At 40.3% G+C, this 26,722-nt stretch overlaps 1 protein-coding gene and 1 long non-coding RNA gene across 7 annotated transcripts in view; one reads left to right on the top strand and one right to left on the bottom strand.

Annotated features, from left to right (window-relative positions):
- Positions 1-2,175: 2,175 nt before the first annotated feature.
- On the bottom strand, positions 2,176-22,384 carry LOC134347917 (uncharacterized). 4 transcript variants are annotated; one of them, XR_010018297.1, is made up of 4 exons: positions 22,220-22,384; positions 21,416-21,502; positions 8,186-8,409; positions 2,176-3,727 (listed from the first exon to the last, which is right to left on the bottom strand). It is a non-coding gene; the product is annotated as an uncharacterized LOC134347917 (long non-coding RNA). The 4 variants fall into 4 exon arrangements; XR_010018298.1 differs by lacking the exon at positions 22,220-22,384 and adding an exon at positions 12,917-13,045 and having other exon boundaries at positions 21,416-21,753; XR_010018296.1 differs by lacking the exon at positions 22,220-22,384 and having other exon boundaries at positions 2,176-3,419; positions 3,505-3,727; positions 21,416-21,753.
- Positions 6,652-26,722, top strand: part of g2e3 (G2/M-phase specific E3 ubiquitin protein ligase) — a 99,572-nt gene continuing 79,501 nt past the window's right edge. The window contains exon 1 of one of the 3 annotated variants that reach the window (XM_063050505.1): positions 6,652-7,651. Coding sequence is in view for 1 of the 3 variants with exons in the window: in XM_063050496.1 (XP_062906566.1) it covers positions 21,948-21,964 (17 nt within the window). In the remaining 2 variants the exon portion in view is untranslated. Of the gene's footprint in view, positions 7,652-21,859; positions 21,965-26,722 lie in introns of those variants that run through there. The other 2 variants (XM_063050496.1, XM_063050514.1) reach the window with 2 other exon arrangements.

Raw genomic sequence — 26,722 nt, 5'->3', positions numbered from 1 at the left:
GGAGCTGCCAGTTCCCGGGAAGTCCCAAGAGACCACCAACGTAAGAATGTCGTCAAGAAAAGTACTTCATCTAATTGGGAAAATGTAGAAGCAGAAATACCAATGATTCATTTAAACAGAAGTTTGGACTAGAACATAAGTAAGAGTGGAATAAAATACTGCACAGAAAGATTTAGGTGAGAGGATGAAGCTGGAGTTGAGCACTAATGCCAGCATGTACTGGTTGAGTAAAATAGTCTGTTGTCATGACCTTTATTCTACATATGTAAGTTCTCAACAAGGCAGTGAAAAAGGTAAGCAGAATCATTTATTTGTAGGTCAGTGGCAAACAGCCACAAATTCTGGGCTAATGTATCCATTTAAGATAAAGACCGCTCAGTCCTTAATTGAGCACAAGGCAACTCATTTTCTGTTCCTCTCAACAATGCTTCTTATATGGAAGTTTTGGCAACCCTGGTTTGAGGTCACATACACTGGTTTAGAACCTTCCACTGTGAGCCTATGTAAAAATGCCAGAGAGACTGGTCATTTGAATTAATTTTGAAATAAATTTTTATGATCCACACACAATTTTTAAAAATATTTATATTAACTGTTTATATACCTGAAGTTTAATCTGCCCAAAACTGATGAAACATTTAGTAATAAGTATTTTTACGGAAGAATTAGAAGCCACACGGGGAAGTTAAATTCTTTAAGTGGGCTGTTAATACTTACCTGCTTTGTGAACAGTAGATGCCAGTTATATTGGCAAATTAGTTTGGGCACATACCTAGTGACCACTAACAGCATGCAAACATAACAGATTATGAATTCAGGCACTCTCTGTTAGTCTGGCACTGAAGCCACCATTTTTGAACACAATCCCTCATTCTGTGCCTCAAGTTAAAATGGATCCAAAGGCATGAAAGAGCATAAATTACCTTCAAATTAATTGAGGAATGATTTCTTTTGGCCACTGATGCAATTCTGCACAATTTTTACTTATCTAAAGTTACATTAGCTTATGGAGAGTGATATTGTGAAATTCAATATAAAAATTTGACAATTTAGTCAAGTTTATTGTCATTTAACTATATACATGCATATAATGTATATAATCATTTAATGTATATAGAAATGAGACAATGTTTCTCCAAACCAGGGAGTAAAGCACAGTAGCACATATAACACACACAACTTAGGAAGGTAAGGATAAAATCTACAAATGAATCATACATAAATAACAAACTAAAGTGTATGAATTAGATACTGTAAGGTATGGAACAGATTAACCAGTGACACAGAATATAATATGGCTGGGAGTTCAGAAGCCGAATGGCCTGAGGAAGAAACTGTTCCCCATCCTGACTGTTCTTCTTTTTATGCATCGGAGTCTCCTGCCTGATGGATGGGTGGGATCTTTAATAATACTAAGGGCTCTGCATTAAAAGTTCATATTTAATTAAGTTGCTTGGGAACATTCAACTTGGAACTGAGTATCACTAAGAGAATAAAGGTGACCCAACCTGCATGATGTTTATGTCTATTTTTTTTTAGCATTTATACAACTTTAATATCTTTTTCTTAAGAGTATTTGATGTTGTACTTGCAGCAGTAAGCCTCGAGGCTTCATATAAAACATCTGTATGAGAATATTTTTCCCTTTAAATCTATGAACCTGTTTACTGAATTTGGATGAAAGTCAAGAGTACAGGTGTAGCTTGGCAAACAATTGATGCTCGCTGCATATAAATATATAAACAACGTTGTGCATAAAAATTTTATCTCATTTATTATTGGAAACAATTTACCCACTGAACGTGACAAAAACCAATTTATTTAAAAAAGTTGCTGCCTGCCTTGTACTCCTTTTCCCTCCCGCAACACTTATTCCGGCTTCTTCCTCCTTCCTTTCCAGTCCTGATGAAGGGTCTCGGCCCAAAAAGTCAACCGTTTATCCCCCTCCATAAATGCTGCCTAACTTGCACGTTGCTCAAGATTTCCAGAACCTGCAGAATCTCTGGGTTTATGATAAATATCTTTGTTTGAAAAGAAAATATGTATCGGAATGTTAAAATATACCAAAACTAATTTGGACTCCTTTTATTTACTTTTATTGTGTTAATTGCAGAGAAAATAATTCAAGAACAAGAAAAATAGACACAGTCTGAATTATTCTTTTCAATATTCCTCAATTTTATTTATTTATATTTTTCCAGTGAGGGAAAAAGGTTTTACAATCCCATCTCTTTAGCTGGATACAAACATGCATTACAAACTGGAGGACTGTGGACCTTGTAATTGGAGTATGAAGTTTGTATGCTCATGGCCCCACAGTAATAACTGATTAGTAGAAAATGAATGTGGAGCTGGCAGGATAATTACACTCTGGACAAAGCTTGGCCAAATGTAATTAGCTGCATTTAGGTAAGTTCCCAACTTGCTGTTCAGGTGATTGGTTAGAAAAATCACATACTTCATTGGCCATCAATAGGGTTGAAAATGAACATTTGGATTACCATTTAATACTTCAAAAAGAATAAAACCTAAAGGATTTTAAATAGACTTTTTTATTCAATTTTGATATATCTAATACTTGATGTTTTTTCCAAAAATTAGAAAAAGGTTCCAGAAATGACTCAATTTGAGTTTTCTACTCCCTTTCACTTGAATTTTTAAGAAAGAAAAATGCACTCTCTTTCCTTTATTTAATGGTAAGAGGCTTGAGATGAATATATGATGCAAACAAAATATGTAACAAATGGATTTTAATCACACATAAAAAATGCTGGCAGAACTCAGCAGGCCAGGCAGCTTCTATGAAAACGAATAAAGAGTTGATGTTTTGGGTCGAGATCCCTCTACAGGACTGGAAAGGAAGGGGGAAGATACCAGAATAAAAAGGTATGGGGGGGGGGGGAGGGGAAGGAGGACAACTAGAAAGTGATAGATGAAGCCTGCTGGGTAGGAAAGATAAATAGCTGGAGAGGACGGAACCTGATAGTAGAGGAGGTGAGTACATGGGCAGCATAGATCACAGAGTTGATGATTTTAGTCATCTGTTTTAAGCTATTTTACCACCGAATTAACATTCTTCTGTCTATTGTCACATGTAGATATAAAATTAATGCAATTCATTAACTGATTTTAATTAAAATGTTTAAGTAATAGATTGGTGTGGATTTGGAGGAAATGACATGAGTTCCATGTAGGATCTCTGGCATTTACTGCATCAAGTTAAGGGTTGCTCCACAAAAGAAACCTCCCAACTTCCTGAGATAATTTCTCACCAATCCACATATCACTGAAATTCTCTTGGAGTCCAGGAGTGGAACCAAAGATCCAGAAGTTCTCCCTCAAGTACTAGGAAACGTGTTCTTTGAACCTGCATTGGGCCAAACATAAACTCCATTTATTTCAATCGGAGAGGGATGTACCTGAGGAAGAAAGGTACTGTAAGTAACTTGCAGTTTTCAATTTTTTCTAATATTATTTCTGCTTCCGGTTATTTTTCCCATATACCTTGGGTTGTGTCTATGTACAGTACATGATCATTATTTAAAAATAAGATCATGACCACTTGTAAAATTCAATAAGAAATTCAGAACGAAGAGAACTAGTAGACGTTCCAGCTCCTTAATTCTGCTACACCATAGAAGGAAATCACAGTTGCTCAAATTAGTCGCAAACTCTAGTTTCAAGGTTGCATGCCACCTTGGCCATTCCTTTTTCTCTCTTCTACCTGCTGAGAGAAGACAAAGGAGCATCAAAGCTTGGGCAACCACATTTAGAAGCAGCTTCTTCCCCCGTTAACAAATTTCGGAACCAATTGTCCCTTTTAGATCCCCTTCCCAATGGTGCTGCCCCATTCTCAAACCCTTAATCCTACAACCCATCTTCCATTACGTTACTTGAGTATTTTTTGCACTCCCCTGGTTTGCAATACTATTTTTTGTACCATTCCATCATTTTTTGAGGTCATTACTATATTCATTCTATTTATTATTACTGTGTACAGTTTATACTTTGTGCTTCATTCAAGCAAGGAATTCCATTGCTCACTGGGTGTATTGTGACAATAAACCAATCTGAATGTGAAAGCATTCTAAACCTGTGCTCAACTCCACTTTCCTGCATGCTCCTTGTAACCTTTGATTCCTGTCCAGTCCATAATTTATCTGTCAAGCCTTGAATATATATTTACTGTCTCATCCACACAGCTCGGGGATTGGGAATTCCAACCTTTGGGGAGAAAAAAGTTCCTCCTCATTTCACTCTTAAGGGATCAGTCCATATTTCTTAGCCTAAGCACCCTAGGTTTAGTCTCTCTTACCAACAGAGTCATTGTTCTTATAAGGCCCCTTCAGATATCTACATGTTTCAATGAAGTTACCTTATGACATAAGAGGAAGCCATTAGTCAAGTCAACATTGTCACACAGAGCAATCCCAATACCTCACTAACTTTCCACGTAACTTATTTTCCCAGTGTTGCCATCAGCTCCCCCCAAGTTCTATCATGTACATAACACTAGGGGGAATTTAATAGTGGTTATTTAACCCCCCCAAAAAAAAACAGTATACCTTTCGGATATGGGAGGAAAACGGGGCTCCCAGAGGAAGAAAGTGCTAGCTCCACACTGAAAGCACCAGAGGTCAGGATTGAACCCAGACTGCTGAAGCTAAGAAGCAGCACCTCCAGTAGCTTGCACCACTGTGCCTCTCCAACATGAAACATGCTTCTAAACTTCAGAAAGTATAGGCCCAAACTGCTCAATTTTTGCTCATGTGACAATGTCCTTCCCTGAATCTAGTGACTGTTAACATTAGCTGCACTTTCTCCAAGTCAGGTGGTACAGGCTCAGACATGAAGGATGATTACTCGAATGAGGGGCCGAGATCTGCTGACACCAGAACTGTAATTGTACTGAGGTGCAACTGACTGATCTTTGATTGTTCCTGTAGACTGAACTCTTTCCTCTAAGTAGGGAAGATTGGTTTAATTTCCCTTAGGATTTGATGAAGGGTGGATGCAAGAAAGATTGAAGGAAATGTTGGGACAATGACAATTTTACATCAATGCTTACTTGCATCGGCTCTGTTTTTGTCCCTTTGTCACTAGGATCCTGGGTCACATGCTATCATAAAGCTAATGTTAGATGTAGATGAATTCTGTGGACAGCTAAATTTTTGGAGTTACTTCACAGTCTCTCTCACTTGATGATGTCAAAGGCTTTTTGAAGAAGATCATGTGGAATACTTGGTTTTGCCCCCTGTACCTGGAACTATTGTGCAATGAAGATTATATTCCTGTAAAAATACCAACTCTATATTACAGAGTAACAGTATAAATAATTTGAGTAATCTTTTATTATCAAAATTATGCTTGGTAATATACAGTGCCTATAAAATGTATTCTCCCCCCCCCATAAGTGTTCATGTTTTATTGTTTTACAACATTGAATCACAGTGGATATAAGCAGTCTTTTTTAACACTGATCAACAGAAAAAGTCTCTTCTGTGTCAGTGAAAACAGATGTCTACAAAGTGATCTAAATTAATTACAAATACGAAATACAAAATATACGCAATGTTCAGCAAAAGCCAAACTCCGCACATCATCCGAAACACACCAATGATATGGTAAAGCATGGTGGTGGTTGCATCGTGCGTGGGGATGCTTCACTACAGCAAGCCCTGGAAGGCTTGTGAAGGTAAAATGAATGCAGCAAAATACAGAGGAATCTGGAGGAAAACCTGATACAATCTGCAAGAGAACTCTGACTTGGGAGAAGATTTGTTTTCCAGCAAGTCAATGACCCCAAGCATAAAACCAAAGCTACACAGGAATGGCTTAAAAACTGGAGTAGCCAAGTCAGAGTTCAAACCTCAATCCAATCGAGAATTTGTGGCTGGACTGGAAAAGGGCTGTTCACTCACGACCCCCATGCAATTTGCCAGAGCTTGAGCTGTTTTGTAAAGAGAATGGGGAAAAATTGCAGTCTCCAGATGTGCAAAGCTGATAAAGATCTATCCACACAGACCCAAGGCTGTAATTGCTGCCAAAGGTGCATCTGCTAAATACTGACTTGAAGGGGATGAATACTTAAGCAATCAATTATTTTGTGTTTTATATTTGTGATTAATTTAGATCTCTTTGTAGAGACCTGTTTTCACTTTGACATGAAAAAGTCTCCTTCTGTTGATCAGTGTCAAAAAAGCTAAATTAAATCCACTATGATTCAATGTTGTAAAACAATAAAACATGAAAACTTCTGGGGGGGGGGGTGAATACTTTTTATAGGCACTGTAAATGTTCATTCCTAATTTATAAGTGAATATTATGCATTCTTAAAAATTGCAGAAAGCAACCCTGTATTGTTTCTAAAGAATGCAGGGGTTTTAGCTTTCCCATCAAACTAGCATTTAAATATTAATTTCATTCAGTATAATCATTTGTGAATATTTTTCTTTATTTTATTCTTACCTCTTGAAAACAAATATTTTTTAACATAATTCTTTAATACCCAAAAATATAAATTAAAGGTTATGGAATTGATCCACCGAACTTAACATGAAACTTTTGAAAGATTTGCACTAAATTTATCAGAATCATGGATGAAGCAAAAACTGACTGAAGATTTTCACTATTTCGATTATCCTTTGGTAGTGCTTGTTTAGATATAATCTAATAGGCTTCCAGTATGTAACTTGCACAAGAGTGGCCAAACTTAATCATTAATTACAGTGGTTGCGGTGTTAACAGTACCAGCAAGTCTGGTAGCGCGATTAGCTAATGGACCACACTAAGATAACTGCCCTTCATAGCTGAGCACAGGATATTAACCTGAAATGTCTCTGCACGTGTGATGCCTGTACTGCTCAGTATTTTCAGCGGCGGGGTCAGATTTCATAGTTGGAGCTATTCATACACACGCGCACATGCATGCACAGCAGCACAAACATTTTCCAACTAATTGCAATCACTGTAAGTTTTTATTTGGCTTCATCCTGTGACCTGCTTTAAAACCCAAGTTTATGCTAATTAGCTGTTGAAAGTAATGGACAGTTACTCAAATTGCTGGTCTAATTGTGCCTTTGAACATGAAATTGCACATATATAGTTCTTCAATTGTCCCTTTCCAAACTACACATCTCTGTCCAACTATATGCACGTATCCCTTTGACAAACAATGTCATTGCTATCTGCTCTACATTAACTGGCAACAGCACATCAGAAATTATACCATCCATCAACAGACTAATGTGGTCCAAAACCAGCCAAATGAACCATTTCTGTTTTGTTCCTGTTGTTAGTTTGCCCCTAGAGCTGCTTATTATCCAGCTTTTTTTAAAACTAAACTTCATCACTGACTGGTGGGTGGATAGATTTGGTAGGGGCTGTGGGTGGAAGAATGGATTTTTATCCCACCCACTTAACAGCGGAAATCGGTCAGCTGAGCAATTAAAATGCTCTAGGTTACTTTCCTGATGGAAAGCTCTATTCATCCTGTCATTTAAACATGTTCTTCTGAAGTTGGCAAGGCCTTTTGTTAAATATGGTAATCAAAGCACCAAGATAATAATCAGACCCTTATAGCATTTCAACTCATTGCTGGATTTACTGCTAAGGAGAACTAAGTGAGATGGGGCTGTGAAGAGATTGAACGGTAGGAATTTTTACTTTGCTTTACTTTGCCTGGTTCACAAGTGCTTCCTTGGGCTCAAAAGAGAATATTTAGATGTCCTCAAGCCCATACTTTCTATTCCTTCCTGGAGGCTTACAGACACACCTATGTTCATGTTGCTATCCCATTCCCATTCATTACAAAGTGACGCACACAAAATGCTGTAGGAACTCAGCAGGTCAGGCAGCATTTATGGAAAGGAATAAACAGTAATGTTTCAGGACGAGATCCTTCTTCAGGACTGGGCATCCACTATTACCTGTTTCATAACGGTAATGCATTTTGACTGAAAAATCCTATAATCTGTAACATGGTAATGAAAACTGACAGAAAAAATCCTGTAAAATCATACTGGCACAGGAGAAAACTAATTGGGCACAGTGGAAACTTGCAGTGCTAAAACTACTGTTAATTCCATTGGTCTTATGGTGTTGATAAAATAATAATACTTTCAGATGCAAAGAAATACTTATTTTGTAAATAACTTAATTGACAGCACATAAATGTGATTAACACCTTATCGTTTCTGAATCCACAGCCACTTGTGGGCAAAAATAATTCTGCTGACAGAGAAAAAAATTGCATTGCTAATAGAGAAAATGAGTTTAGATGTTGCACTGAAGTAGTCTGCCCCGATTTCAATCAGAGTACAGCATTCCTCCTCATGTGCCACTTCTATTAAACTGTTTCTTTTTCCAATAACTCCTTAACATCCCCTTTGCTTTTATAGTTGGTGTCTCCTGAGTGATAAAAAAGAACAAAACATATATTTATGAAGTGCCTTTCAAATTGCTCTTTAGATAATACAAAGCACTGTATACTAATTAAATACTTTTGAAACACTGTCACTAATGAAACGAAGCAAAAATGGCAGTCTATTTATACACAGCAAGCTCCCACAAATGGCATTGTGTTAATTATTAATTAGATAATTAGAGAATCTGTGCAGGTGATGCTGAAAAAGGAATGAACGTCAGTCATGACCCCAGAGATAACGCCAGTGCTCTCTTCCAAATGGCAACTTAAAAGATCTGGAGTTTCAAAAGTGAAGATTTCCTTGGGAAGCATGGATCAAAATTTTTGTACTCGTGTCTCTGAGACTGGACTTGAGTAAACTCTCTTGCAGCTAGAAGGCAAAACTGCAAAGAAGTAAATCACAAGTGATACTGAAGCATCATCTATACTAGTGATTCTCCAGGGCCCCCGGTAAATGAGCATTTTCCATGTGGACTATTGGATTGAGTTCTTTCATTTCAGAAACATCACAACTGAACCCAGTCCAGTCCTCTGCTGGTCATCAACATGCACAGAATGCTGGATATTATTGATTATCAACTGATTTTTTTCCCCAATAGAGGAGGACAGCATGTAATCTAAACTCTCCAGCTATTCCCAAACTCAACACGGATATGTGAATACAAAAGGTAATGACTAAATTATTCCTCGTGTTTCCACTTTTTATTCCTTGTTAGATGATTTCTAAATGGATAACACAAAATTTAGTAAAAAGATTGCATGTAGTTTTCCTGCAGGAAAATAACTATTAATACCAGAATTCACATAACAGATCTGACCTAACAACAAATGTAATGTGAAAATAAAAATGAGCCATTGTTATAAAACGTCCATTTTGTAATGATCTGTTTAAGTGTTCCCTAACAAGTCAACAGAGGATGCCATCTCCACGACACTTCACTCTGCCCTGACCCACCTGGACAGCCCCAACTCTTACATCAGAATGCTGTTCATTGACTTAAGTTCAGCATTCAATACTGTGATCCTCTCCAAGCTGATCGCCAAACTTCGCCAGCTTGGTATCAGCTCATCCCTCTGCAGTTGGACCTTGGACTTTCTGACTAACAGACCCCAATCAGTTAAGTTAGACAACCTCTCCTCCTCCACTCTCACCCTGAACACGAACATGCCTCAAGGCTGTGTGCTGAGCCCTCTTCTGTACTCCCTTTTCACCTATGACTGCATTCCTATACATGGTTCTAACTCCATAATCAAGTTCGCAGACGACACCACGGTGGTTGGCCTGATCAGAGGGGATGACGAGATGGCCTACAGGGATGAGGTCCAGCACCTGGCCGCGTGGTGTGCAGACAGCAACCTGGACCTTAACACGCAGAAGACCAAGGAGATCATTGTGGACTTCAGGCATGCTAGGAGCCACACTCACATCCCCATCTACATCAACAGAGCTGTAGTGGAGCGTGTATCAAGCTTCAAATTCCTCGGTGTCCACATTTCCGAGGATCTCACCTGGTCCCTGAACTCCTCCATCCTGATCAAAAAGGCACAACAGCACCTTTATTTCCTGTGGAGCATCAAGAAAGCTCACCTCTGTCCCAGGATACTGATGGACTTTTACCGCTGTACCATTGAGAGCATACTCACCAACTGTATCTCAGTGTGGTATGGCAATTGTCCCGTATCAGACTGCAAAGCACTCCAGTGTGTGGTGAAAACTGCCCAGCAGATTATTGGCACCCAATTGCCCACCATTGAGAACTTCTACCATAAACGCTGCCTGGGCAAGGCGAAAAGCATTATCAAGGATGCATCTCACCCTAACCATGGACTTTTTACTCTCCTCCCATCTGGTAGGCACTACAGCAGCCTCCGCTCCCACACCAGCAGGCACAAGAAGAGCTTCTTCCCTGAGGCTGTGACCCTGCTGAACCTCACATCACAGCGCTAAGCAGTATTGCACCCATATTGTACTGTCTCAGTACTTCTATATTTGTGTGCTGTAGCACTTACTTTTTATTTGCAGTTATTTTGTAAATAACACTATTCTTTGCATTTCTGGTTAGATGCTAACTGCATTTCATTGGCTTTGTATCTGTACTCCGCACAATGACAATAAAGTTGAATCCAATCTAATAGTCTATCTGCTTGAGTGCTTTCTTATTTGATAGTGCATATTACAACTTTTTACATTGCAATTGATTATTGGTGCAATTGAGAGAATATTAAACTATTAAACTGGTTATAATGATTAAAGTTATTACTGTGAAGCCATGGTACTTCACTGGCCAATCATAAGTACTGGCTCTAAAAGAAAAACATATTCCTCACATGTGGACTTTACGTGTCAGGTTTAAAAGATGACTGTGGCCTAGTGGGACGTGTCTGCAGAGCGAGAAATTGTGGAGTGAGTTGGAGACAGGCAAGGGGTTAATAGAGCAGCCATTGTTGGAGTGGGCCAGTGTTAAGAGTGGTCAGCTTTGGCTCAACAGGCGAGAATAGGTAGAAGCTAAAGGTGTTGAGTCATTCAGTTTTTCACCTTAAATTTGTTTTTGGAACTGTTAGACCCTGCAATTTATAGTTTGGAGATTGAGTGATCTAGCATTTTGCTGCGTCACAGAAGATTCTGGGAAGTGAGAGCATACTCGGAAGGCCTCAATATGAAGAAACTTCAAGACAGGCGCAAGCCAGTATTTGCTGCTTAAATTGCTATTTCATTGCTGCTTAAAGCTTTGAGGAAGATTGAGACATTGAGGCAAATGCAGAAGGTGAGGGAGTTCAAAGCCTACTGCGTTCCTTTCGATCGCTGCTGGAGAAGTAATCTGTCAGCGGCCTATCACCGTAAGGCTCGCCATGGCAGGCGAGTGGGCCTCTCTGCCTCACGTAATGCCAGTCTTTTGATGAATGTCATTGATATCGTATGATGATATCGTGGTTCTGCATTTAGGGATTGGATTATTGCATTTAAGATTGTAGACTTCTACAGAATTACAGTTTTTATGTTCTGTGTTTTTATCACTTGTTCCTTTTCCATTTTGTTATGTGAAGGGAGGATGTTTATGGGTTGATGCTCTATTGTGTTCTGTTAGTTTTTTTGCATGGAGGAGGGGTTGTTTATTGGGTGTCGATGCCCCTATTCTGCTTTGTGTGTGTGTGGGGGTGGTGATTGATGATCAGGATGCCATTCTTTTTACTGCAGGGGAGGGGTGGTATAGATGTTTCTCACTGAACGACTTTCATGTTCTTTCTTTGCCTCGTGGCTATTTGGAGAAGACAAATTTCAGAGTAGTGTATGGAAAAATTCTTTGAAAATAAATGAACCATTGAACCTTTAGTTGATTGTAGAACTTAAGCTTAAGAAATTAGAGCCAAAGGTATAACAAGTGTAGGCAGAATGGTAGTTAAAGCAGTGGAATGCTTCGTCTGTAGGATTGCAGGATACCTAAAGGTCTCCCTGAAGACTACATCGGCAAGAAGTGCATCTAACTTCAGTTTCTGACTGACAAGGTCAAATAACTGGAGCTGGATGTATTCAGGACCATGTAGGAGGATGAAACCTCAGGGATGAGACTTTTATTGAGGTGGTCACACCCAGAGGGGAGACTTCAGGTAGAAAATGGGTGACCACCAGAAGAAGTAAGAGGAGTAAACAGTTAGTGCGGGGCTCCCCTGTGGCCATTCCCCTCAGAAACACGTATGCCCTTTTGGATACTGCATCGGAGCACAGCAGCAGCAGCCACGCCACTGGCTCTAAGGCTCAGCAGGGAGGAATAAGGTCAGGTGGAGCAATAGTGATAGGAGACTTGATAGTTAGTGGAGATCCTGTGTCTGCAAAAGAGACACTGGGATGGTGTGTTGCCTCCCAGGGGCTAGGGTTAAGGATATCTCGGAGTGGCTGCAAAATATTTTCAAGAGGGAGGGTAATCAGCCAGAGGTCATGGTGCACATTGACATAGGTAAAGAGGGAAAAGAGGTCCTGCACAATGAGCATAGGGAGTTCGGGAAGAGGCTGAAGGGCAGGTCCTCCAAGGTAGTGATCTCTGGATTACTCCCAGTACCACCATGATAGTACAGAAGAATGTGTGGCTGAGGAAGTGGTGTAGGTGACAGGGTTTCAGATTTCTGAATCATTGGGATCTCTTCTGGGGAAGGTATGATCTGTACGAAAGGGACAGGTTACTCCTGAAGCCAAGGGGACCAATTTCCTTGCGGGCTGGTTTGCCAGAGCTGCTGGGAACGGTTCAAACTAATTTGACAGGGGGATAGGAACCAGAGTGATAGGGTTGAGGGTGGAGCAGTTGGTACTATATACAAGCGGAGGCAGTGTGTAGTGAGACTGTGAGGAGGGACAGACACATGATAAGTGCAAAACTGCAGTCAGTGGGATGAGTTCAAATGTAACATGTGAGCAAAATCAAAAACTGTAATGAATATAGGACCGAAAGTGGTACATTTGAATGCATGCAGTAAATGGAATATGGTAGATGATCTTACAGTGCAGTGAGAGATGTCATTATGGGCATCACTGAAACATGGCTGAAGGTGGTCATGGTTGAAGCTGAACATCCAAGGATACACATTGTATTGAAAGGATAGGCAGGCAGGCAAAGAGGGTGGGTGGCCCTGTTGGAAAAAAAATCAAAGCATAAGAAAGAGGTGACATACGGTCAGAAAATGTAGGGTGCGTGTGGGTAGAGTTAAGAAATTGCAAGGATAAAATGACCCTGATGAGAGTTACATACAGACCTCCAAACAGTAGCCAGAATGTGGGATACAAATTACAATAGGAGATAGAAAAGGCATGTACAAAGGTTCGTGGATGGTTATAGAGGATTTCGATATGCAGGTAGATTGGGAAAATCAGGTTGGTGCTGAATCCCAAAAGGTGGAATTTGTAGAATGCCTACTTAATGTCTTTTTAGAACAGCTTGTGGTTGAGCCCACTAGGGGAAAGGCAAATCTGGATTGGGTATTGTGTGAAGAACTATACTTGTAATGAAGCTTAAGGTAAAGGAACCTTTAGGAGGCAGTGATCATAATATGATAGAATTCACTCCGCAGTTTGAGAGGGAGAAGATAAAGTCAGATGAATCAGTATTACAGTGGATAAAAGGGTATTACAGAGGCATGAGAGAGGAGCTGTCCAAAGTTGATTGGAAGGGGACACTAGCAAGGATGACGGAATAACATCAATGGCTGGAGCTTCTGGGGGCAATACAGAAGAAGCAGGATATATACATCCTAAAGAATAAGAATTATTCTTAAGGGAGGATGAGGCAACCACAGATGACAAGGGAAGTCAGAGGCAACGTAAAAGATAAAGAGAGGGCATATAATATAGCAAAAATTAGAGGGAAGTTAGAGGATTGGAAAGCTTTTAAAAACCAACAGAGGTAACTAAAAAAGACATAGGGAGAGAAAATATTAAATATGAAGATGAGCTAGCCAATACTATAAAAGAGGATCCTAAATTTTTTTTCAGATTTATAAAGAGAAGCAGGAGTAGATATCAGACCACTGGAAAATGATGCTGGAGAGGGAGCAAAAGGAAACAAAGAAATGGCAGACAAACTTAATAAGTATTTAGCATCAGTCTTCATCATGGAAGATATTAGCAGTATGATGGAAATTCAGGAGTATAACAGGACTTGGGAAGCTGAAAGGTCTGAAGATAGATCAGTCACCCGGACCTGATGGTGTACACTCCAGTGTTCTGAAAGAAGTAGATGAAGAGATTAGTAATGATCTTTCAAGAATTACTAGATTCTGGAACAGTTCTGAAGAACTGGAAAATAGCAAATGTCACTCCACTCTTTAAAAAGGGAGTGAGGCAGAAGAAAGGAAATTATAGGCCAGTTAGCTTGACTTCAGTTGTTGGAAAGATGATGGAGTCCAATATGAAGGATGAGGTTTCGGGGTACTTGGAGTCACATGATAAAATAGGCCAAAGTCAGGATGATTTCCTAAAGGGTAAATCTTGCCTAACAAACCTGTTGGAGTTCTTTAAGGAAATAACAGGCAGGATAGACAAAGGAAAGTCAGTGGATGTTGTTTACTTGATTTTCAGAAGGCCTTTGACAAGGTACCACACATGAGGCTGCTTAACAAGATAAGAGCCCATGGTATTACAGGAAAGATGAACCTTCTGTAGTTAGAAGATTAGTGACTAATAGAAGGCAAAGAGTGGGAATAAAGGGGGCTTTTTCTGGCTGGCTACCGGTGACGAGTGTTGTTCCACAGGGGTCAGTATCGGGACTGATTCTTTTCACTTTATACGTCAATAATTTCAATGACGGAATTGATGGGCTTTTGGCCAAGTTTGCAGATAATACGAAGATAGGTGGAGGGGCAGGTGGTGTTGAGGAAGCAGGGAGCCTGTAGACGGACTTTGACAGATTGGGAGAATGGGTAAAGAAGTGGCAGATGGAATATAGTGTCGCAAAGTGCATGGCCATGCACTTGTTAGAAGCAAGAAAGGCATAGATTATTTTCTAAATGGAAAGTTCAAAAATTGGAGGTGCAAAGGGACTTGTGAGTCATTGTGCAAAATTCCCTAAGGGTTAACTTGCAGGTTGACTCAGCGGTAAAGAAAGCAAATGCAATGTTAGCTTTCATTTCGAGAGGACTGGAAGATAAGAGCAAGCATGTTAGTGCTGAGGCTTTATAAAGCATTGGTCAGACTGCACTTGGAGAATTGTAAACAGTTTTGGGCCCCTTCTAAAAATAAGATGTGCTGGCACCGGAGAGAGTTCAGAGGAGGTTCACAAGAATGATTCCAGGAATGAAAGGATTAACATATGAAAAGTGTACCATTACATATTGATTAAATAAAAGCATGCACATGGGAGATGGCTATAACTGGTGTGGAGGGAGAGAGGGGAGGAGGGGGGAGGGGGGAGAAAAAGGTGTATGTACAGACAACAGATCAGTAACTTCTCTGGCCCTATCGAGTGGCATCAAGTTTGTCCAGTGTCTTGTCAACGATAATGTTCTTGTTGCATCTCTGGACCTGTGAAGTGGTATCAGGTTTGATAGGTGTCTTGTCTAAGACAATGCAACCAGTTTCTGGTGTCATGTTGCTGTCAGTGACCTGATCATCACTGAAAGGTAAATCCGGTAACTCTAATGTGTCCGTCTTGTTGAATCCAGTCAACTCAGGTATGTTCTTCAGTTGAGCATTCAGAATTTGGTCCACATGATGTCTCCATGTTTGATCTCCAACATCCACTGTGTACATCGGCATCCCGTTCTTGTAGCTATCCTGCCAGGTGTCAGCTTGTCTTCTCCATAATCAAGCACGAGGACTTCCTGTCCAATCTCAAAGCTCCTTGCTGCTTCACTAACAGGCTGAACTGTTTATTCTGCACTTCCCTCCAGAGGTCTGGTTTCAGGAGGTTTGTGCGAGATCTCAGATTCCTGCTCATGAATAGCATTGCAGGTGTTTGATTTATTGTTGCATGAACAGAGTTCCAATACACAAAAAAGGAAGTTGTCCACCTTGTGCTGTAAATGTCCTCATTGTCCATCACTTTAATGGAGTTCTTGAAGGTCTGGATCAACCTTTCAGCTAACCCATCTGTTGCTGGGTAGTGAGGAGCTGACTTGAAATGCCTGACGCCATTTTTCTTCATGAACAGTTGGAATTCTTGGGACGTGTATTGTGGTCCGTTGTCACTCACACTTTGTTCTGGTAAGCCATTTCTGGTGAAGATAGTCCTCAGAGCGGAGACAGACTTTGATGACATGGTTGACTTCATTGGTATAACCTCCAACCACTTCCAATGAGCATCCACAGCAATCAAAAATATCGAGTCCATGAATAGCCCAGCAAAGTCAATACGTACTCTTTGCCATGGTGAAGTGGTGTACAGATATAACAGTGCCAGTAGGAGTGCATTTTGAACTTTGTTTCAACCCAAACAGCTTTTGGCCAAGTCTGCAATTGGTTTACCTATTCCCAGCCACCACACTTAGCTCCAGGCGAGACCCTTCATCTTATCTGTACCCAAGTGTCCTTCAGCAGATTTTCTAACACTCCAGTGTGCAGTTTAGATGGAACCACAACAGGAGATCCACAAATCAGTGTCCTTTGACATACCAACAGTTGGTCTCATCTCGCTGAGAACTCTGAAAACATAGGATTACCATGAGCTGGTTATCCTTGCATGGTGATTTCATAGACTTTTGACATTGCCAGGTAATTCTTTGCTTCCCTTTGTATATTGTAATTTGTTACAAGCAACTGATCCACCAATGTGGTGTGAAACACTTTGGCTGGGTCACAGTACGAAGACTTTCCTTCTTCAGTTGCCACCTGTGTTGCTCTGTTGTTTGGTACCCTTGAACTCGATGTCATAAGAGTCGGCTCCTAGGAATAATGCTTAATGTTGTAACTGGGTAGCAGTCATCACTGGAATTCCCTTCCTTGGACATAGGGGGCTGATGGTGGTGGAAGGTCTTTATTCCCCATACTAGACTGAAGGTCAATCTCTGCATAGTTGGAGAGAAAGAGAGAGGGGGGGAGGGAGAGAGGGGGAAGGGGGGGAGAGGGGGGGAAGAGGGGGGAAGGGGGGGAAGAGGGGGGGAGATGGGGGGAGATGGGGGGAGAGGGGGGAGAGGGGGGGAGAGGGGAAGAAATGTGCATGTGCAGACAACATATCAATACGTAGTGCTAATAGGGGGGTGTCATTGATCTAAAAGAAATAGGTCCATACATTACAGCTCTGGGCCTGTACTCACTGGAATTTCAAAAAATGGGGGAGGGCCCAGAAATCTCAATGAAACCTATTAAATATCAAAAGGCCTAAGCAGAGTAGATGGGGAGAAGATGTTTTCTGTAGTGCATGAGTCTAGAAGCAACAGAAATGAAGAGGAATTTCTTTAGCCAGAGGGTGGTGAATCTGTGGAATTCATTGCCATAGATGGCTGTGGAGGTGAAGACATTGAATATATTTAACGAGGAGTCTGATAACTTGTTGATTAGTCAAGGCATCAAAGGTTCTGGGGAGAAGGAAGAAGAATGGTGTTGAGAGGCATACTAACGAAGCCATGATGGAATGGTAGTGAAGACTCGATGGTAATTGGGGGGAGGGCAAATTATGAAGCTATAAGGCTAGAACTTGCGGGTGTGAATTGGGATGATGTTTTTGCAGGGAAATGTACTATGGACATGTGGTCGATGCTTAGAGATCTCTTGCAGGATGTTAGGGATAAATTTGTCCCGGTGAGGAAGATAAAGAATGGTAGGGAGAAGGAACCATGGGTGACTAGTGAGGTGGAAAATCTAGTCAGGTGGAAGAAGGCAGCATACATGAGGTTTAGGAAGCAGGGATCAGATGGGTCTATCGAGGAATATAGGGCAGCAAGAAAGGAGTTTAAGAAGGGGCTGAGGAGAGCAAGAAGGGGGCATGAGAAGGCCTTGGTGAGTAGGGTAAAGGAAAACTTCAAGGCATTCTTCAATTATGTGAAGAACAAAAGGATGACAGGAGTGAAAGTAGGACCGATTAGAGATAAAGGTGGGAAGATGTGCCTGGAGGCTGTGGAAGTGAGCGAGGTCCTCAATGAATACTTTTCTTCGGTATTCACCAATGAGAGGGAACTTGATGACGGTGAGGACAATATGAGTGAAGTTGATGTTCTGGAGCATGTTGATATTAAGGGAAAGGAGGTGTTGGAGTTGTTAAAATACATTAGGACGGATAAGTTCCCGGGGCCTCACGGAATATTCCCCAGGCTGCTCCACGAGGTGAGAGAAGGGATTGCTGAGCCTCTGGCTAGGATCTTTATGTCCTCGTTGTCCACTGGAATGGTACCAGAGGAATGGAGGGAGGAAAATGTTGTCCCCTTGTTCAAAAAAGGTAGTAGGGATAGTTCGGGTAATTATAGACCAGTGAGCCTTACGTCTGTGGTGGGAAAGCTGTTGGAAAAGATTCTTAGAGATAGGATCTATGGGCATTTAGAGAATCGTGGTCTGATCAGGGACAGTCAGCATAGCTTTGTGATTGTGCCTAACAAGCCTGATAGAGTTCTTTGAGGAGGTGACCAGGCATATAGATGAGGGTAGTGCAGTGGATGTGATTTTAGTAAGGCATTTGACAAGGTTCCACATGGTAGGCTTATTCAGAAAGTCAGAAGGCATGGGATCGAGGGAAGTTTGGCCAGGTGGATTCAGAATTGGCTTGCCTACAGAAGGCAGAGGGTCGTGGCGGAGGGAGTACATTCAGATTGGAGGGTTGTGACTAGTGGTGTCCCACAAGGATTGGTTCTGGAACCTCTACTTTTCGTGATTTTTATTAACGACTTGGATGTGGGGGTAGAAGGGTGGGTTGGCAAGTTTGCAGACGACACAAAGGTTGGTGGTGTTGTAGATAGTGTAGAGGATTGTTGAAGATTGCAGAGAAACATTGATAGAATGCAGAAGTGGGCTGAGAATTGGCAGATGGAGTTCAACCCGGAGAAGTGTGAAGTGGTACACTTTGGAAGGACAAACTCCAAGGCAGAGTACAAAGTAAATGGCAAGATACTTGGTGGTGTGGAGGAGAAGAGAGATCTGGGGATACATGTCCATAGATCCCGGAAAGTTGCCTCACAGGTAGATAGGGTAGTTAAGAAAGCTTATGGGGTGTTAGCTTTCATAAGTTGGGGGACAGAGTTTAAGAGTCGTGAGGTAATTATGCAGCTCTATTAAACCCTGGTTAGGCCACACTTGGAGTACTGTGTCCAGTTCTGGTCACCTCACTATAGGAAGGATGTGGAAGCATTGGAAAGGGTACAGAGGAGATTTACCAGGATGCTGCCTGGTTTAGAAAGTATGCATTATGATCAGAGATTAAGGGAGCTAGGGCTTTACTCTTTGGAGAGAAGGAGGATGAGAGGAGACGTGATAGAGGTGTACAAGATAATAAGAGGAATAGATAGAATGGATAGCCAGAGCCTCTTCCCCAGGGCACCACTTCTCAATACAAGAGGACATGGCTTTAAGGTAAGGGGTGGGAAGTTCAAGGGGGATATTAGAGGAAGGTTTTTTACTCAGAGAGTGGTTGGTGCGTGGAATGCACTGCCTGAGTCAGTGGTGGAGGCAGATACACTCGTGAAATTTAAGAGACTACTAGACAGGTATATGGAGGAATTTAAGGTGGGGGGTTATATGGGAGGCAGGGTTTAAGGGAAGGCACAATATTGTGGGCCGAAGGGCCTGTACTTTGCTGTACTATTCTATGTTCTATGTAATTCTGCTGCTACAGTATGTCATATGTCACAAAGTGAAAGGCTGTCAGAAACAAAAGTTATAAAATGCCCTGAACAAACAGCAATGACAATTAAAGGCCCAGAAATTAATTCACACAACCTCAGAAAAAAATGTGTTGTGCAGATGAAAATTGCAATCACATGGTATCAATCCATTTTGCACAATGTGAGCATTAGTCATCTTTAGAGGCAGATGTTTCGGTGGGTAAAATTTTCTGTACTTGTTATGAGAGTGGACTGAGCCAATCTCAAACAGACAAACATCAAGGGGCACACAAACAAAAGGGTATGTCAGGGTCTCCTCACTCTCCAAAACCTTTCCTCAGGATCTTTGCTGAGAAACACCAGCCCTTTGCTGCTTACTTCAGCTGCAGAATTCAAGGTAAGCTCGAAGGGGGAAAATATATTTTCGATAAATAGGATATTTTCATTCGCACTTGGAAGGGGCATTTGGCTACACTTCAGCACTTCCAAAAGTGCAAGCATTCATAGAGACTGTTTGTGTTCTTACTGCCACTCACTGGAGTTTTCCTTGTCTGGACAGTCAGGGGTTCCTGGTGCCAGCTGGAGCTCAAGTTCATGAGTAGCTTCAACAAGTAATAATTAGTCTGTATTACTAGAAGCATAATATATCTTTACATAATTATCAAATGTGCACATTAATACAAAATTGGCTGAGCACAGAGAAGTGAGAAGTTACTTTTCAAACTAGTGAGGATGGTAAAATTGATAAAATGCACAAACTAATTAGATAAAATTTAACACAAGAAAATTATATTGCAGTTAGGTTTGATTCGAAGGTTGAGAGAAGTCAATTAAATGGCTCAATTTGAAAAGGATGGAGAAACAGAGACCTTTCAGACTATGTAAGTATCTAAAGTTGATAAGACATATGAAAAAGGATGTTTAAAAGGCCTTCAGCATCTTTGATTTTATAACTGAAGATCTAGGGTCCAAAGTCCTCATTCAGGACACAAGGGTATTGTATCTGATTTGGGGCACTACCCATCAAAAAAAATGTCAGCATAGAGATGGTAAAGAGTTGATGGGAATGCGGGAAGAACAAAATGAGATTACTGTAGGATCAGAGGGCGCTTGGTGGTTGGCATGGACTTGGTGGTCTGCTTCTGTGCTGTATGGCTCTATGACCTCTATAATGATCCTGCTGCTGAATACAGTTGTTAGCAATTTCTGACAGAAGGGGTGTTTCCACTTCCTCCGCTGATGCAACAAACTGAATTACTTCCATGTTCGGGGTGACGAGACGGAAGGGAGACTGGAGAACAATGCAGAAAGAAGCAGCAGCGGTGCTGTGACCAGTGTTTTGCAGGAGATTGGAGGAGGGAGTCGAGTTGGTTTAAAGTGTTAGTGTTAAAATGACATGAAAGGAAGTTCTAAGTTGAAGGGAGGGAATGAAAATGATTGGGGAACACTAGACAGAACAAATTAAAAATGAGATTGCATCAAATATATCTTCAGAAGGTGAATCCTCGAAAAGGCAGCACCCATCATTATAGACTCCTATCACCTAGGACAGGCTCCCTTCGTATTATACCATCAGAGAGGAGGTACAGGAGTCTGAAGACACACACTCAATGTTTTAGCAACAGCTACTTCCCCTCTGTCATCAGATTTCTGAACGGACAATGAATTGGCCCATGAACACCACCTCACTATTGTTGCTCTCTTTTTGCACTAATTTATTTTTAAATATATATTTCTTATTGTAACTTATAGTATACTTACGTATTGCGCTGTACAAGTACCGCAATTCAATAAATTTCCCAACATACGTCAGTGATATTAAACCAGATTCTGATATTGGAATTTGATCTTGCACAGAGGAAGAAGAATGATGTCAAACATTATGTTGGATTGGCTTTGATGATGCTGGATTGGTTGATTTTCCAGATTATAGGATGTCATTTCAATTAATACTCCCAAAAAGTTTAAATTTACTTTTTTATATAGATGCAACATAAATAAAACGTTCAGCGAACCCTGCAAGTTTCAGGGAAACGTGTAAACGGAGGGCCGCCAAATTTAAGGGAAGCTCAAGAAACAGAACTAAGTGAGTTTGCACAGAGCGGAGAAGCCCAGGGAAGACACTCAGAAGGGGCGGCTGATTGACGGATGACATCACTAACCCGGCTACGGGTCAGAACGTTAGGGATCACTTCCGGGATTGTGCCGGAAGCCGGGAATTTGAATCTGAGCGCCATTAAGAGTAACAAAAGGGACGAGGGAAGGGTTGTTGTTGAAGCGGTGGGCACAGGCCATGAAGCCGGTTCGACGGTGAGTTGCCTATGCTGATTAAGCTGTAGAGGGCGGATACTTACATATCGCCATATGTGGATCGGAATGATAAACGGGCATTAGAGCGGAGCCTGAGAGGCCCAGACGCCGATATGTGGGTGGGTCGGTGCGTGAGAGACAAGGGGGGGGGGGTGAGAGAGAGAGAGGTGGGCATGGATGGGAAAAGGAAGCAGAGGGAAAGAGAGACGCAAGAATAGAGAGAGTGTGTGATGGATGGAAGGAGGAACAGCAGACCTGGTGTGCCCAGTTAGTGTAGGAATCCGTAGCCCTGAGAGTTCGGTGTAACACACGGCGTCCAGTACACTTCTGTCCCCCCGCCCCCCAGTCCCGGTGATGACATGACGTCGGACCAGTTGTCAAACCTGTATTGCGATTCGTATAATTATTTTCAAGATTTAAGAAGAACTGAAGCCTGCCTTCTGTTTCAAAGCCAATGACGTGTCTAATTGTGTTCCTAGAGGTTGTTTAAAAACTGCGCACCCATACTAAGGGGATTTATTCCTAAATCATAGGTGACAGTCCATTCTGCGTGTTTTTCATGAATAAATAATCTGTATCTTTTCCGGTGAGTTTGTCATCGTGATTCTGGTTTACATTTTTCTTCACCTTGTGCTATTTTTCTCAGTATCAGTCACTATCCCACCATTGTTTGACCTTAAGGCATCACATCATTTGGAGTTATGGAAACAATTACAGCACGGAAACTCACCCTAACTCATCAAGGTTGACCCAGTTACCTACCGGAGCTAGTCCCATTTGCCCGTGTTACACTCCTATTCCAAACCTTTACAACTCCTGTACCTGTCAAAAGTGTCGTAATCGTATCAGCCTCTACTGCTTCCGCTTACAGCACATTCCATATATGCTCATACTGTGTGGAAAAAGTTTCCACTTGTGCCCCTTTTAAATATTTTCCTGTCAGTTTAAACGTACCCTCAAGTTTTGAACTTCCTTACTGTGGGGTAAAAGCTGCTTATTCACTTTACCTGTTCCCTTCATGATTTTATCAATCTCTAAAACATCACCCCTATGCCTCCTATGTATGCTGTTCCAATTATTGACTGTTTACAAGTATCTAAATCTTGTAGGAAGTCAATTTACCTTTGTTAAACTGGCCATGGTTGTGTTACATTTTGTTCTTTGACTCAACATTCTCTCCGTGCCCCAGTAATAACCATAAGCATTATTTCATTTTGGTGTAGATGGTTTTATATCAGCCACTGAGATTTCTGAAGTTTCCACTTAAAGTATTTGATTTGCATGCAAGGTCAAGCTTTTCTGGAAACAACATTTTGTATGTAGATCTGTTTTCTAAAAGTTCAGAACTGCTAGTGCTATATTCTTGGGTAATTTGATTATCATAAAATGATATCATTTATCATCACAGGTTTCTTCCTACCAGTTGCCAAACCTGTATTGTATTAAATATTACAATCTTCATTCATGATAGTAAAGGAATGTTGGCCCTTGCAACAGTTGTCTTGTACTCTTGTATGAAAGGCCTTTCCTCCACCCTGAAATTTTATAAAGGTGATTTTTTTTTAAACATCCAGGACCTGTTGTATTTTTTAATATTCCACTTTAAGTTGTGGTGCTATTTGACATCAATCAGAAAATGCTAGAAATTCTCAATAGATTAGGCTGCATCTGTGGGAAGAGAAACAGTGTTTGGGGTTAAAAATCTTTTGTCAGATGTTGGTTTGCCTTCCCACAGATATGGCTTAACCTGGTGATTATTTCTGACATTTTTTGCTTTTATTTTAGATTTCCATCATTTACATTTTTTTCTAATTTTTCATTCACATGTGGGCTCTCTTGTTTTTTTTTTACATTTGTGTTCCTGAACTTGCTGTGTAATCTGCTGTTTCTAAATTATATTTTCAAATGGTTCCATTTGATATCAGAGAATGTATGCATTATGCAATCTGAAATTCTTGAATTTTTATTTATTGTGAAAATTGCTAGCATTCATAAATACAAAAGAGAAAGTGGGTTAAATTATAGGCATGCTGAACTTAATTCAGTACTAGAAATTGGTGGTGGGAGGCTGTCCGCTGCAGACTTCCAGTTTTAAAATTTCAGATACTGTCTCTAATCACCAGCCTTGCTAATTTTGTTGCACATATCACGCAGCTTAGGTTCTTTGTGCTTCAAAATTATGCACAAACTTTTGACATAGTGAGGTAGATTTTTTTTTCCTATTACTTTTCATTGTTTTCTTGACTTGTGTATCGTGGGAATTTTCCACTTTGTTCCTCATGAAGAACAAAGGCTTACCAGTCAATATTGGTTTTAAGAAAAAATGATTCTGTTATACATTCTTTCATCAATCTTTTTTATAAAGAAGCAGCTGTTTTACTTAAGAAGGTCAACACATATAGATGGTAAAATTTTTCAAAGCAGTATCAAGAAATTGCCAAAGCATTGATTGCAGTTTCTTTAAAAAAGTTTGACCCAGAAGCTGTAGTTAACAACACAATCCTCAACTTGCCTATTACTTGTATGTTGTAATCATGCTTTGATTTTCACCTTGTCTTTGCAATAATATTTTACACCATTATGTTCATTTTCTTGCTGCATTGTGGTATTACCAGATGAGCTGCAGAAAAAAATGTAGCTTTAATACCCCAGATTTTATTTTAACAGAATATTACATGGTGATTTAATGTTTATGATTTGTAGGTTTCTAATGTCTGTAGAGAGGATGCCGATTAAAGATGATGAGCAGAGAATTGTGTATTATCTTACTGTACTAGATGATTTTCTGTGGTTTACATGGAGAGTACAAAACACCTGATAGTTAGACAAGGATTGTTCAAGTGCATGAATAATTAGACCAAAGTAGTGGCATAATTTATTTTTCACTTCAGCGATAAATGTTCTGTTCTTATTGTTAGTTTCTTTGATTTTGTTATTGAGTTCATGGCATAACCAGTTCTAGTGCAGGAAGTGAGAAGATCATGTTGGCTGATTTCCCAGAGGCTGAAAAAGCTGTTTAGCTAAAGAACCACAATTTCATCAGTAATATAAGGAATTAAATTTAGCAAGTTAGCTAACTTTGGTGGTGTCCATCTTTAATAATAGATTTTGTAGTGGGGCCATTTCGAAGTGTGGAAAAATAAAAATTGAAACTAAAATTTTTAGACTAGACATTTTAAAGGGAAGTGGAATTGAAAATGTTTAATAAGGAACTTGGATCTTAAATATTTGATTTGGTAATAATTTGCAGTGTTTCACTTGCATTGAATTACTTGAATGTTAGTTGCTTCTTGCATGATAAGCATTAAATAATCAAGATGTCTTTGGACTTTGGATTAAATTTGATCTGGAACATCACCAAGATTAGTGTGCTATTAATAGACTTTGATAAGTAATATTATGTTTCTTTGCCAGGCATAATGTTACTTATGCATGTATTTGCAAGAAAAAAGTTTGTGGACCCTTTGCAATTACCTGGTTTTCTGTATTAATTACTCTTAAAATGTGATCTAGTCTTCATCTAAGGCACAATAATAGACAAACACAATCTGTATAAACTAATAACATAGAAACAAATTGTACTTTCCATGTCTTTATTGAAGACATTGTTTAATCATTCACAGTCCAGGCTGGAAAAAATACGTGAACCCTAGTATTTAATAACTGGTAGAACCACATTTAGCAACAATAACCTCCACCAAATGTTTCTTGTAGCTGCTGATCAGACTTACACAACAACGACGAGGAATTTTAGACCATTCCTCCATTCAAAACTGTTTCAGTTCACAATATTTTTGGGATACCTTGAATGAACAGCCCTCTTCAGGTCAAGCTACATCTTCTCAATTGTTTTAAGGTCTGGACTTTCACTCAGCCATTCCAAAACATCTTTTTTAAAAAAAATTATTCTGTTGTTGATTTACTCTTGTCTTTTGGATCATTGTCTTATTGCATTATCCAACTTCTATTAAGCTTCTCTGACATTCCCTCAATGATTGCAAGCTGTCCAGGCCCTGAAGCTGCAAAGCAGCCCCAAACCATGATGCTCCTTCCACTATACTTCATAGTTGAGATGAGGTATTGGTGTTGGTATGCAGTGCCCGTTTTCCTCCAAATGTAGCAGTGTGCATTTCTGCCAAAAATTTCAACTTCTGTCTCATCTGTACACAGAATATTGTCCCCAAAGCATTGTAGAACATCCAGGTGGTCTTTTGCAACCTTGAGATGTGCAGCAATGTTTTCTTTTGGTGAGCAGTGTTTCCTCCATGGTGTCTCCGTGTACAGCATTCTTGTTCAGTGTTTTTCTTCTAGTGGACACATGAACAGTTTTTTTTAGCTAGTTCTAGAGATACCTGCAGGTCTTTTGCTGTTACCCTTAGGTTCTTTCTCACCTCCTTCACGGCCACTCCTAGGGAGACTAGCAACAGTACTGAATTTCCTCTATTTGTAGATAATTTCTCTTACTGTGGACAAATGAACACTCAGGTCTTTAGAAATGCTTTTGTAGCCTTTTCCTGCTTCACGCAGCTCTACAGTTCTTGGGTCCTGTGAAAGTTGTTTTGGTCAAGGCATGGTGTACATAAACAGATCTTTCTTGAGAAGAGAAGGCTCTGTCATTAATCTGACTTGGTGTGTCTTTTTTATAGGGCAGGGCAGCTCTACAACCCACACTTCCAATCTCATCGCATTGATTGGAACACCTGACTCCAAAAAACTTTTGAAAAGAGGTTCACATACTCTTTTGAACCTAGACTGTGA

Source organism: Mobula hypostoma, chromosome 1, assembly GCF_963921235.1.
Source record: "Mobula hypostoma chromosome 1, sMobHyp1.1, whole genome shotgun sequence".
NCBI lineage: Eukaryota > Metazoa > Chordata > Chondrichthyes > Myliobatiformes > Myliobatidae > Mobula > Mobula hypostoma.
Note: the sequence above shows the minus strand (reverse complement) of the source record. Positions and strands in the feature narration are given on the sequence as shown.